At 45.0% G+C, this 13,630-nt stretch overlaps 6 protein-coding genes across 6 annotated transcripts; 3 read left to right on the top strand and 3 right to left on the bottom strand.

Moving 5' to 3' along the window:
* Positions 1–137: 137 nt before the first annotated feature.
* Positions 138–1,595, top strand: EAF01_005998 (uncharacterized protein). Its single transcript, XM_038914252.1, has 3 exons — positions 138–280; positions 334–481; positions 534–1,595. Exons 1-3 carry the CDS (start codon positions 208–210, stop codon positions 940–942), a joined length of 630 nt encoding a protein of 209 aa, XP_038770701.1. The 5' UTR covers positions 138–207; the 3' UTR covers positions 943–1,595.
* Positions 1,596–1,682: 87 nt separating this feature from the next.
* Positions 1,683–2,747, top strand: EAF01_005997 (uncharacterized protein; the record flags this gene model as incomplete). The annotated part of the gene is made up of 1 exon (XM_038914251.1): positions 1,683–2,747. One exon carries the CDS (start codon positions 1,683–1,685, stop codon positions 2,745–2,747), a length of 1,065 nt encoding a protein of 354 aa, XP_038770700.1.
* Positions 2,748–3,232: 485 nt separating this feature from the next.
* On the bottom strand, positions 3,233–6,399 carry EAF01_005996 (uncharacterized protein). The gene is made up of 2 exons (XM_038914250.1): positions 3,546–6,399; positions 3,233–3,486 (listed from the first exon to the last, which is right to left on the bottom strand). Exons 1-2 carry the CDS (start codon positions 6,151–6,153, stop codon positions 3,359–3,361), a joined length of 2,736 nt encoding a protein of 911 aa, XP_038770699.1. The 5' UTR covers positions 6,154–6,399; the 3' UTR covers positions 3,233–3,358.
* A 163-nt stretch (positions 6,400–6,562) lies between these two features.
* On the bottom strand, positions 6,563–8,907 carry EAF01_005994 (uncharacterized protein). The gene is made up of 4 exons (XM_038914248.1): positions 8,870–8,907; positions 8,563–8,790; positions 8,331–8,399; positions 6,563–7,975 (listed from the first exon to the last, which is right to left on the bottom strand). Exons 2-4 carry the CDS (start codon positions 8,608–8,610, stop codon positions 7,814–7,816), a joined length of 279 nt encoding a protein of 92 aa, XP_038770697.1. The 5' UTR covers positions 8,611–8,790; positions 8,870–8,907; the 3' UTR covers positions 6,563–7,813.
* On the top strand, positions 6,688–7,374 carry EAF01_005995 (uncharacterized protein; the record flags this gene model as incomplete). Its single annotated transcript, XM_038914249.1, has 1 exon — positions 6,688–7,374. One exon carries the CDS (start codon positions 6,688–6,690, stop codon positions 7,372–7,374), a length of 687 nt encoding a protein of 228 aa, XP_038770698.1.
* Positions 8,908–8,937: 30 nt separating the features above from the next.
* EAF01_005993 (uncharacterized protein) lies at positions 8,938–12,734 on the bottom strand. The gene is made up of 2 exons (XM_038914247.1): positions 10,656–12,734; positions 8,938–10,597 (listed from the first exon to the last, which is right to left on the bottom strand). Exons 1-2 carry the CDS (start codon positions 12,378–12,380, stop codon positions 9,128–9,130), a joined length of 3,195 nt encoding a protein of 1,064 aa, XP_038770696.1. The 5' UTR covers positions 12,381–12,734; the 3' UTR covers positions 8,938–9,127.
* Positions 12,735–13,630: the final 896 nt, after the last annotated feature.

Raw genomic sequence — 13,630 nt, 5'->3', positions numbered from 1 at the left:
AATCTGGAAACTTTGGATTTCTTTCCGAAATATATATGTAGGCGGTCAAAGGTTGTCCCGATAAAGCGGCAGAATCTGATAGTCCATGAGCCCGATAAAGAACTAGACCAGACCAGATCTCCACTTGAAGCAACAAGGCGAACATTCCTACGACCTAACTTACTTGACATTTCAGAACTTGCAAGATATCAGTATAACTAGATAAAAATGGCGGTACATATCGAATCTTCCATGCAGTTTAGCAAACTGCTGGGCTCATCAACTATAGTTGTTTCCGATTGTAATTTGACTTCCCCCAATGCAATAGATGCATATCACTAACAATACATACAGTTTATGCGGACTGGTGCGGACCCTGCAAAGCCATCGCCCCAACCTATGAATCTTTAGCTACCAAGCACTCGAAGCCAAATCGTGTTACATTTACGAAAGTTAATGTAGACAACCAGCAGTCCATAGCTCAGCGATATGGAGTTAGAGCGTAAGCAAGGCCCTTTGATACTTACTAGAGCTCGTTCTCATAATCCTACTAGCATGCCAACCTTCCTCATCTTTCGATCCGGCGCGGTCATCGAAACCATTCAAGGCGCAGATGTTCGTAAGCTCACGACCGCCATCGAGAATGCTGTGAAGCTTGCCGGTGCACCAAAGCCATCCTTCTCCAGCCCAGGACAAACACTGGGCGGATCTGCGCCTACGCGCTCCACGATGGCAAGACAATTCAGCTTTGATAGGTTACTCCACGATATTATTGCATTTTTCGGACTCTACCTCTATTCCCTGTTCTCATTTGATGCGTATACCGCAGCAGAGAACTCACCATTCAATATCCACAAGGTCCCTGCTGCACCGGCAGCAAAAACGCCCGGTGGAAGAGCTGGAGCAGCTACTCAGGTCGGAAAGAAACTAGGGACTATCGCTGATTTAGCGGGCAAAGACTGAATGAAATGCGTGGAGTTTACTAGGCGCTATACGGGTGGCGTAGTTTTTATATTCTCCTTCGGTTAGAATACCGTTATTCTTGGTGCAATTACAATAATTGAGCAAAAGTTATGCTGGAAAATTATATTCTGCGACTTCCATCTTTCTCACTGGGCGACCTTACCATTATATTTGCTGTTTGATTCTATCAGACACATGCTTATTCTGTATTTTGGCGCCGTACATCACTAGTCGCCGGAATGAATAGGACTAATCCCCTTGTTCTCTTGTCAATGGAAGATCTTGTTACACGAGAATATATCCTGTAACTCTATTCATTCTCGGCCTCAAAGATATTATAACCTAACTCCATACTTGTCCCTGCCATTTTCTTTTATCGACTGGAAAGTGGAGATTCGCAGTGGTGAGGTATCGGCAGGCCAAAACGATGTGTTAAAATTAAGCTTCGTGTGAAATGACTATTCTTCATGAAAAACCTGGCCGTCAAAACAATCTTCCAATGTGTTTTTTGGTATCTACCGTAATTGACATTACTCGGGGAATCCTTGCCCCCGCCAGCCTGCATACAACTGGAGTTTTTGGGCACTAAAGCCTGGACTTAAGTCTAAACTCCGGGTGACGTCAAGTCCTCTTGCCTATCACAAGTGTGTATAAAGGCATCAGTTTCCATGTAAAAGGAGTACTTCATTCTACATCGCTGCACACAAGATATCAGCAAGCAAAAGAACCCCTTTTCCAACATGGCCAAGAACTTAATGAAATACACCAATCTTGGTGAATCTGGCCTCAGAGTCTCCCGCATCTGCGTAGGCTGCATGACCTTTGGCGATCGTCGCGGAAGCTTCAAAACGTGGGCTGTCGAAGAAGCCCAGGCTCTCCCTATCCTCAAAGCTTGCTATGATTCCGGTATCAACTTTTTCGATACCGCAAATGTCTACAGCAACGGAACATCCGAAGAGATTCTCGGTGCCGCCATCAAGAAGTATGCATTTCCTCGTGATAACATCGTTGTTGCCACAAAACTGTGTGCGCCGGTTGGCAAGAGAAAGGAAGAAGGATGGGAAAATGTACTTCAGATGACACCTGAGGATAGAGATGCAAACGGATATGTTAATGCCTATGGATTGAGTCGCAAACATATCTTCGATAGCGTGGATGCGAGTTTGAAGCGCTTGGGTCTGGAGTATATCGATCTACTACAAATCCATCGATTTGACCCACGCACGCCAATCAAAGAGACGATGAAGGCCCTGCATGATGTGGTGGAAAGTGGCAAGGTTAGATATATTGGTGCGTCTAGTATGTATGCGCATCAGTTGTTGGAAATGCAATATACGGCGCGATTAAATGGATGGACGGAGTTTATCAGTATGCAGAATTTGCACAATGCGGCTTATAGGGAGGAAGAGAGGGAGATGGTGCCGAGTTTGAAGAAATTTGGTATGGGTATGATTCCTTGGAGTCCGATTATGATGGGCTACTTAGCCAGACCTCACGATCAGGCTGCAGAAAGTGACAGAGGGAAGGCTATGAATGGGAAGTTCATGGGGAATGAGTTGAACGAGTCGGACCTGAAGATTAATGAGAAGATTCAGGAGATTACGAAGAAGAGAGGAGTTAGCATGGCGATTGTGGCGATGGCTTGGAGCTTGAGCAAGGAGTATGTTACCGCGCCTATCGTTGGAATAGGAAAGATTGAGAGGGTTCAAGAGGCGGTCGATGCTGTGAATTTTGAGTTAACCAAGGAAGAGATAGCGAGCATTGATGAGTTGTATCAACCTAGGAAAATCATAGGGTTCTCTTAGACTTGTGGTTAAAAAATCTGGAAGCGAGTTTTATACTAGATTAAAGGAAGTTTAGAATTGGCAGTTATAAACTCGAATCAAATCAATACACAAATTCAGCTTGTAATTTTAAAAAGCCTCGAGTCATTTGTGTCATGTATGTAGAGCACAATAAGTAGCTATGTGTTAGAAATTATGATTCAGTGAAACTCAGTGTTCAACAGCTCGACTATTCATTAGACTAAACTTACAATTGCAGAATACTGTAACGTTAAAAGACTAAAAGACAATAAATAAAATCATGAACATCGCCAGATACAAGCCCGCACTACAAGTAACCTATGTCCACCCATTTTGATACGGAGTTTTGTTTATGAAGCGCGATCAAATTTAAAGCAAACTGGAATTATATGTCATGCTCACAGGCACTAAAGGCAGACTTTATAGACCTTCACTGGAAGTCATTGCAAAGTATATTTACTTCACTAACTAGCATGTTATTTCCTCCCCATAAAGGTTTCTAAGACATTAATTCTAGACTTTCACATAAACCCCTCAATTTATCAGTCGAATAGTATTGCATATCAATCAGTAGGGTATCAAAAAGATAATATTAATTTCAGTTCCTACCATCACGAAGACTCCGCCATGACAAGGCCTACAGTAATTCTCAGAGCTCCCAGTGGTCCCTTTTCCTTGACTAGCTTTCCGAACATATCTTTAATCTTACCCAAACTCTTACGATCGTCTTGTTTATGCCCTACACGAGTGTTAGTATCACGAAATTACCGATGAGATGCCTGGGAGAATGGTACTTACAGCTATTTGGCAAACCTATATCAAGATCCAGATGACTCTCTACATCACCGATCCAGTCAAAACCAATCTTCCACCCCACTCGAATCTGGACATCATCCCCATCAAGAACGATATTCGTCCGTCCCATCTGTCGAAACAAGTCCTTTCTCGTCCATTTTCTAGAATTTTCTTCTCCCTCCCCATCATCTACCTCGTCATCTCCAATTGCCTTTCTCTTTCTTCTTTTCTTCCCTTGCTTCTCTATACTTTTCCTCCTAGCTTCCGCAGTTCCAAATTCTCTTTCAGCGTCACACCAAAACTTCGCTCTTGCCACGGATACTTCGGTCCACCTCCCCATCGCCCAGCACACTGTACCGATATCTTTTGCGTGCGGCCCATCACCACTTGCTCGTCGCCGGACAAATGGCCCGAGTTCGGGCTCCGCGTTAGGATCTAATGAATCCACGTTAAGCGAGGATATGGTCAGAGAAGATGTATCGACTATCATAGAAAGGCGTGCGCTGAAGAGTCCAGAAGGATGAGATGCAGAGATTTGATGGTGTTGTAAGATCGGTACGAGAAGTTCCGTAGTAGATTCGTTAGATGAAATGGGTGCAGCTGGAAGGAGAGTAATGTTCGATGTGTATGTCAGATGACTGAATAGTTGCAAATGCGGAAGTGGATCTTCCAATGCTATAGGAAGATGGGATGGAAGAGGCTTCTGGATTGGTGGTATAACCGTTTGTCGGGCTTTACGCCGTCCAGAAAATGGCAAGAAAAAATTAGTGGCTTTCAAAGCGCTTACATTTTCTGGTATCTCTTGTTTCTCAACAGCAGTTGATCGTAAAAGTAAATCTAGTATCTCTTCGGGATTTGATGCTCTTAGCGGTTTTGTACTTTTTGACTCGTAGTGCAAACGTATCCTCTCATTCTCCTGATTAGCTAAACTGACATCGGCTTGTAACTGCTGTAATTCTTTGAGAAGATCATCTCTCACTTTCTTCTTGGCTGCATGTGGATCATGCGGAATTGAAAATCTAGCCGACTTTCGTCTCTTAGGCGGCGGTTCTTCTAATATCTCTGCTTCTCGCGGAGGTTCTGCAGGTGGTTTCAATGGAGATGACTTCATCCTTGCGCCTAGTGCCTTGTTCCTTCTGGCAGTCTTGCTTGGGGTATTGTGGATTCCAACTGGTGGTGTTGTGACGACTGGGTCTGCGACACCACGCTGCGTGGGTGTTGGCGGCAAGTCTGGCTCTTCTGGTGTTGCTGGTTTCTGCCTTGCTTTGGATGGAGATAGAAATGTATTTTCCGAAAATGTAAATAGTGGTCGTTGTGTTGGCCTAGACATAGATAATTGCCGCGCTTTACGCTCGGTGGGAGAGTCATCGCTCATCAATGGATTCACATCATCAGACTTTGGAAGCTGGGGAACTTTAGGTTCGTCCTCTGGTTCCTGTTGTTGAGGCACATCAATTACGAAAGGGTCATTTGTTTGTAAGGTCCGTGGTTGAGGTGGTACAGGATCATTTGGAGTTGCAGAAACAACCTGATCTGCGGTTTGGGAGTCAGGCACAATCTCTTCCTCTTCTGAAGCATGAGATGCTTCGGCGGGGCTCGCTGGCAAAGCAGATTCAGCTGATTGTGCAACTTGTGTACCTGGAACACTAATAGACCCAAAAGCTTGAGAAGAACGAAGTTGACTTGAACCTCGGCTCCTAATGACCACCTCTTCTGGAGCCCTTAGATAAGGCTCCAAAGCTTGAACAGGTACTGGATCTTTCGGTGTGGTTGAAGCATATACAGGTGTCGGCTCTTTGGGTGTCGTTGAAGGGAATACAGGTACTGGGTCCTTTGGTGTAGTAGAGGCATGTAAAGGAGCTGAATCTTTTGGAGTAGTAGACACAGGTAGAGGTGCTGTATCTTTTGGAGTGGTAGAAACAGGTTCATCCATTTCTATGGATGTTTGAGGCACAGTTGTTCCTGAAGCTGGTACCGCAGCAGGTGGTGATCTCCTCAGCCCAGTTTTCTTGAAAGGATTGAAATCAATCTGCGATTGTTCTTGCGGTTCTGCCGTAGGCTGGCTGCTTTGCTCCGGTACTGGTGATCTTCTTAATCCCGTCTTTTTGAATGGATTTGTGATTCCCTGTATATTCTCAAATTCTGCCGCGGGTTTGAAATTGCTCCTTGGAGTTTCGTTTGCAATTGGTCGTTTGGCCGGAGATCTTGACAATCTCCTCGGTTTCGATGCCATTCCACCTCCAATCGATCGAGCTCTCGTGGGTGTCCGAGTAATCGCATCATCTCCTCCATCCCTAGTCGACCCTGGAATTGACCGTTCTGCACCAGCAGTGACGCTCCTTCCTCTTTCTCGTTGCGGTGTATTTCCCAGCGCTTTATTGAAAACATTCTGTACTCTCCCCTTACTCGGAGATCTGCCGACTTCCGGTCCTGTAGAAGTAGCCCTCGCGAGTATTTGAGGATTGTGGCGTGCTAAGCTTGCCTTCGTTGGAGAGGCAAATGAAGGAAAACGCGACGATTGTGAAAGGACGGGGATGCGACTCGGAGTTGGTGGGACAATCGCAGTTGGAATTGGAGTTTTCGAACGACGTGAAGGGGTGTTATCTGCCATATCCGCGGGTGTCTTGTGCTATCCCATTGCTGTCCCAATTGGCGAAAAATACGTTGTTGTGATGCAATATTTATTTTAATTGGGATCGCGTATTGGGAGGACGCGACGGGAGGGGTTTTGCGAGATAGCTAGAAATATAAAGTTACCACTTCACTACAATCATGACTAAACAGATATGGTTACATTAATAAATTCATATCGTCTTTTCGGGTTATAACAATTCTTGAAAGACACTCATAATTGATATTGCAATTTTAAACGTGGAACGAATGTTGCTGCGTGAATGTGGAGTGAAGTTTCAATATTATTGCGGATGCTGACCATTCCAATTCACAGCGATGACGTTCCTCAAAAACTTTCCAAAGCTTCAATCCCAAAAAATAATTAATGCACCCACCACACGATTCTTCACCTACGGAACATTAACAGCCCATTTAAAAATCCAACTACTTCTCTAATGATTTCACGATAAAATAAAGTCTACCAATTACTCTACAGAGTATATCTCTCAATACAACAATCGGCCAATACAACATGGGACAAAGAACCCTACTCCGACTAGCACAACGCCTCAAACTTCCACCCTCAGTCTGCCAGCTCCCCTCCCTTTTACGCTACGAATCTACATCCAATAAGCCAGCCCACCAAGCGCACCCTGTAGGCGACTACTATTCCTTACTCCTCTCCTCTTCTTCTCCAGAAATATCGTCCGCGCCCCCCACTACTGCCTCTACCTCGAATCCGCCCATAACTGCATCTCCTCCTCCTACAGAATCGGCCGCAGACCCCGAACCCGCAATTCTCTTCTCCTCTCGTTTATCCTCCCCCTTAGAACGACGCTCTGAAATTTTGCGCAAAAGCCAACGTATTGCAGGAGTACTCATTCCGCCGCGCCCAGAAGAACCAGATAATTGTTGTATGAGTGGGTGTGTGAATTGTGTTTGGGATCGCTATCGGGATGAAATAGAGGAATGGGCTGCTGCTAAGAAAGATGCGGATAGAGCGTTGAAGAAAGAAAATAGGAAAGAAAGTCCGGGGATTTTGGCACAGGCGGCTACGAGTATGGATGATGATGGTGGTGGGAGTGAGGGAAATTGGGATATAGGAGGGGAAGGGAATGGCGACAATTTATTTGAGGGAATTCCGGTTGGCATAAGAGCTTTTATGGCGCAAGAAAAGAAGTTGAAGGAAAAGCATCAAAGAGAAGGCACGACGGGATAATGGATATTTGGAGAGGGGGATAGATGGAGACCAATGTTTTCCGCCACTTAGATGGTATCAAATAGAAGAACAAGAGCAGGAAGTACTAGAAGAATATTGATACACCTGAAGCAAATAGAGATGCTTCTTTAGAGTACAAATGAGAAAGAACCAGACGCTCAGAGCGCAGACGCATAAGGGAATGCGGTAGATCTCATTGGTGTCTGTATATCACATACCGTAGATAGATCTGTTCAATCACGGATTGGTCTTGTAGAACACTCTTCACTTATTCTTCGGCACCTTCACGAACAGCACGCCAATGTAAAGAATATCCCTTCAATTATTCGACAAATTTACTCCATCCATTCAACCTTCCGACTCCGACCCGCTGCCAATATGACACTCAATATCCATTCGCGCTGCCTCTCCTTGCCCGAAACACGTCGTCCTTCACCTTCTAATCGACATCCACACCTTTCGTTCTGAGATCCTTCCTCGCCAACTCAATCTCCTCCATCAATTCCGCATGCGCCTTTGGCACATCGTTAAACGTAAAAACGCCATAGCCCAACTTCCCCAAAAGATACGCTCCAAACGAAACCAACACCCAGAATGGCAACTATTTGCGCAAGAACAATACCAAGTCAGCGATAATATTCTTGATGTGGGCGACGAGGGATATTGTGGCTATCGATTTGATCGAGCCATCACGACGGGAAAACAAAGTCGAGGAGGGAGAAGCGGGCGGAGGGAAGGGAAAGGACTCGTATGTCGAATCACCTATGAGAGGGGAGAGAGGAACTTTCTCCCAGTTCTCAGGAAGAGGAAGTTCGGCATCGTGAGCGGGAAGAGATGTTATGGTTATGGTACAAGTAGCCATATCCTTTCCCTCGGTGCGTGCTCATGAAGGGGAAAAAAGAGAAAAGAGGATAGGTGAAGGGTGTAGATAAAATAATAACGCAAACATAACGTACCACAGGAATAACCTCCTCAGAAACCTTTCCAGGAAGAGATATTAACTCCAAGTAAACTGCCAGGTATAACTAAGTGAATCCCTCGAATCAGTGATAATTCGTCCATTTCTCCTTCCAATTCCAATCTCGCCCCCCGAATCTGTCGTAACATCCTTCTACGTGTTTGCAAATTTACACAGAATAATCCCAACACATGATGACCAATTCACACAATCAGAGGCAGAGAACATACCGAAGTGACGAGTAAGCCAATAGAGATAGTTTGCTGTGCGCGCGTCATCTTTGCGATTCCGTGTGCGATTGCTCAGGTTCGGGGTTGATGTGTTTTATAAGGTTAGGGTTTCGGGGTGTGTGATGCGTGTATGAGTTGGCAGATTCTCAAGGGTGGGCAAAGGAGTGTGGTTCGTAAGGAAAGTTGTGGTTTTGCTTTCTTCTCGGGATTGGGTTGATTTGAGGACAGCTGGTGCTCGTCAGTCAGTCGCGATTGGATTGGGGCCCAAAATTCAACGATGTCACGTGTCGCCTCTCGAGAATCCTACCTGCTATTCTCCTGTGACCTATTTCGGAGGTTACTTCTCAGATGTATGGCCATGAACATGATTTTGAGATGAACAAGGTATTTGAAAGAGCGTTGAAATACTACATACATATAGTCCATAGGACAATCTTGATTACAAAACTATACGATATATGATAACCAATTCCCCATCCACAAGGGAATATTACTCCTCCACCCAATATCATTCAACGCCCATTTAAGTACCTTGATAATTTAGACTAATACAATAAATCACATTCTAATCGACATCTGTCGGATTAGTTTCCTCTAAAGGCATACCTGCAGAGGGTATCCTATCTCTCAACCATGCAAGTGTAGCCTCTGTACCTTTCTCTAATATCGTGTATTTTGGCACACGGAATCGATTCCCACTGACATTCAAAGTCTGCAACCCATCTGGTCCACCCATGAGCCCAATTCGCGAGTTTAAACTATTTATTTCATTGCTACTGCAGTCCAAATGTCTCAAGCCTTGAACTGCTTCCGGCAGCAATTCGCGGATCGTATTGTTCGATGCCATGAGGAATATCAAGCTAGGGAAATGAGGCTTCAGAACAGGTAAAGAAGTTAGACGATTAAAGCTGATATCAAGTTTCTCTAAATTGGGTGCTTTCAGATGCTGTATGAGTGGTTGTAGAGAGTTGAAGGTGTTGGAGCTAAGGTTCAACTCCTTCAGTGCAGGCAGATCTAAGTCGTCCTTTAGGAACGTGTCGCTCGTCAATTCATTGTGCGCGATACTCAAGGAGGTGAGAGTAGATGCAAAGAAAGCGATGGAGCTGGGTATCTCTTTGAATTGGTTATGTTGCAAGTGCAAAACTCTGATTGTATCCCGTGCAGCCACCTCTGCAGCTATCACTGGATTGAGGGAGTGAGAAGTCGTGCTAGATCGATCAAGAATCCCCCCTTCTTTTACAGGCCAATGAGAAGACGAAGGTCGGCTGGAGATGCTTGGGGTACTTGGCTCAGACAAGAACCCGTCTTTCTCTTGCTCAGTTGGTGTAATTCGGGCTCGTAGAGCATTTTTCAGGTCTTCGGTGGACATTGCAGAAAACTTTCTTTCTCTCAGTGGATTTCCACTTATTCGAAAGATATCAAGACTTTCCATTCGACCGATTCTGTCATCCAAAACCTTGATGTTATTGCCGCTAAAATTAACATTTTTGACCTTGAGGAGGTCGACAAATCCGGCTGGCAGCTCAGAAAGATTATTGTCCTCAGCTGTAAGTGTACGTAAAGATACCCAAGAAGTCAAATCTGGAAAAGTTGCAATGCGGTTTGAGGAACAGCTCAGCTGATGAAGTGAAGGTAGTTCGAGCTCTGATTCGCACAGAGCAGTAATTGCATTACTCGTGACATCCAGAACTTGAAGTTGTGGAAGGCTTCTCACAGCTCCTGTTACGAGAATACCAACGAGGCCATTTTTGACAGCGATGAGCTCAATAAGGTTTAGACGGCTAAGAATGTCAAAAGGTAATGATTGAAATCTGTTTTCGGTGATATTCAAAATCCTCAATCGATCTAATTGTGATAGCGTTTCCGGAAACGTATCAAGAGCGTTGTGTTGTATCTCTAGAACTTCGAGGTTTTTTAAACATTCTATATCTGGACTTAAAGTCCCACAGAGACCATTGTTTGCTATTTTGAGTTCCCGCAAAGAACTGATTTGTGTAATGATTGGGAGGCATTCATTGCCTAATTTATTGTTTGCCTATTGATAATTAGTAACTGATCAATCTAGTGCATCAAATATTAGCTAATCAACATACCAGATTCAAAGATGTCAGATTCTCAAGTCTACGTAGACCCACAGGAATCTCTTTCAACAGATTGCCATGCAGATCCAATGTCTCAAGGCCACTAAAAATGTTGCCTTCGAAATCATCATCTTCCATGGCTTCACGTGGGTCGATATCCGGAAAAATGTTGTCACCAAGATTTTCAAACTCATTGTCAGCGGCAATAAATCTAGTCAAATCGACAGCTTCAGCCCATGATCCACCCTGATCCCCAAGTGCATCAAGGTTGTACATGGACATGACCTCCTCAGGCATTTCCTTGAGGCCCATGGCAGCGATGTTGAGGCGTCCATCGGTACGTGCAGCAGAAATTCGTTTGCGGAGGAGGCCTTTACTGGCGTTTGGATCAATACGCTGATTAAAAGGGTCATCTGAAAGGCCGAAATCAAAAGACGCCGTGGGAACTACAGGTACTTCTTCATGATTACTCGCGGCACTTGCGGTTGCTGCCGCTCGCTTTGCTGCTTTTGCTTTCGCGATCTGATCTCTAAGTGATGAAGATGATTTCGGCGCAGCAGATTCTTCCGTTTTGATGGGTGAAGCAGATCCACTGGGAGCTGATGTCACAGGTCTATGAGGAATGCTCTTAATGTTCATTGACCTCTTTCTTTCAATGGGGCTGATGTTGTCCATGGCAGTGCGTTTCTCTGTAGCATCTTCACTAGGCGCCGATGTGACAGACTGAGGAGGAATATCCCTGAAATTCAATGACCTCTTCCTTGAACCAAAACCAATGCTGTCCGCCTCAAACGATTGGTCCATTAAAGGCATTGATGGTTTGCGAAACAGACCAGTTACAGAGGCACGCTCCTTCACTGATCGGGCACTGAATGTCTTGCTACCAGATTTTATTGTAGGCAGTCTCTCTGCTTTGACCGGACTTGGAGATCTTTGTAACGCATTACCAGGGGATGGAAGCTGTGCTATGCTTCCAGGACTGAAGCTACTTCGAACCGTTGGCGTCTTGAGTGCCTTTGCAGGACTTGGTCGTTTCATCGGTGTAGAAGCTTGATAATTCGTAGGTGGAGGTCGGAAGGTGCCCGAAGCTGACCGGAAGTCAGTAATTGATTGAGCAGAATCCGCACTGGATGTTGGCCTTGAGCTGGCAGAACGGCGAGATGGTGGTCTCATAAACCCATCATTTTGGTAACTGGATCCAGGTCTGGATGATGAACTCGCGCGAGATGCGGAACGTGGAGTAGCCGAGGGATTGAAAAAGTTCGATTGCCTCCTCCGAACAGCTGGCGATGGGGGAATATGCTGTAATGTTTCCATCGTTCGTTCGGATAGGGAAGGTCGAGAAGACGAGCTCCCACTCAAAAGCTCTTCATCATCGCTTATTACTGGAGAGAATCTGTGTTCCTTCACATCCTCATCCTCACTTGAAGTTGGCCGAAATTGTTCTTGTTCAATTGTTGGCGGCTTTCGAAAGGAACTATAGCTTGTCTTGGGCTGTATTGGCCGCGGGTGTAAATGGCCGGCAGCAGGGGCTGTGATACGTTGTCTCGAGGATATTGGTGCAGATAGTTGATCTCTTGACAGTGTGGTTCGCAAACGTGGGTTGCTTATAGTACTCGAAGGCCGCGAAGGTTGCTGTTGCTGCCGCAAGTTTTCCCCCGAGGCTGAAGGCCGCGGAAGACGCGAAGGTCTGGGAAGACCAGATGGCCTTGGTTTGTTGACTGGAGTGTTGTCCATGCTTGTGAATGTAGTCGTGAAAGTAATATATTCAATCAACAATCATATCTTGCCAGAGCTTTATGAATTCGTAAAAAAAACGGAGATGACGCTCGAAGTAAACAAACAGGCTTCCCCTGTAAACAAACGCAAGGTACGCAAAGTCCGCAGAAAAGGAAAGGGGAAAGCGATTGATAAACTACCTTCTGATGGCACGAATTGTGTTGTATCTAGTATCTGCGAAAGGATAAGAGGCTTCTAAAGGTTCTCTCTCCTTCTCCCGATCAACAGATAATAGATTGAGTGACCGTGTCAAGAGCTGCTTTTATAAAGCGGATCTTTTATTAAAATTTCATTTCCCAATCGCCATAGAAGCTCAGTTCTCCGGAGAATAGTAGGTAATTTATTTATTACCTTGTGGGTATTTATCGTTGATTAGGAGAACTGATGGTCTGAGGTGGGGGGGGGGGTGCGCTCGGGGGTTATGGGTATTGGGAGATGATTAGTAGGTAGCTAGGTAGCACTAGGTAGGCTCGCAGGTACAGTGGATGTGAGCTGTGTAGGGTTGATTGATAGTGCTACATACGAAGGACATGGCTTGAGTCGGGTTGAGACAGGGTCATTACGAGGTAGTAGGTAGGTACCCAGGTAGGGATTTAATGCACAATTTAAGCTTATGAAGCCCTGATGGTTCATAGCATACCTAGGTATGTATGGTTCATAATAATACATCAAATAATACCCAAATGGGTCCCATTGTCCGAGCTTGAAGAGAGCCAAGGATGCTAGGTAGAGAGGTGCATCGTACATGAATAATAGGTATATGATACCGGTAGGTGCGTGAGATACCTAGCATAGGCAAAGAGATAATAGCTATCACACACACAGTGATATAATAGCAACGAAAAAGCAATAGAAACGTGAGAAATTTGTTGGTATGTTGATGTTTGATGATCTTCATATATACATACCTATGTAGGCAATGACATGCTACCTCCTCCTTGAGTAGAGCAATAATTGTTTTCTCTGATTTATATATAATGGCACGTTCAATTTTACTTTCCAGCTCCCGACGAGTAGATGGGATGAGTAGGTACTAGGTAGGTAGAAGGTAGACAGTCATTGTCAGCCTTCTCTCATCAATCTCAGATAGGCTTGGTGCTGCCTCATTCGCATCCACACCCTCAGCCTTCCTCTTTTCAGGTTCAATTTCATACTTCACTTCCCCACATGACCATGACTGTCACCTTAGCAACAGAGCTAACCCCAGT

This window comes from Botrytis porri, assembly GCF_014898465.1.
Source record: "Botrytis porri strain MUCL 3234 chromosome Unknown BPOR_007, whole genome shotgun sequence".
Taxonomy (NCBI): domain Eukaryota; kingdom Fungi; phylum Ascomycota; class Leotiomycetes; order Helotiales; family Sclerotiniaceae; genus Botrytis; species Botrytis porri.
The sequence above is the reverse complement of the archived record's forward strand: the minus strand, read 5'-3'. Positions and strand labels throughout refer to the sequence as shown.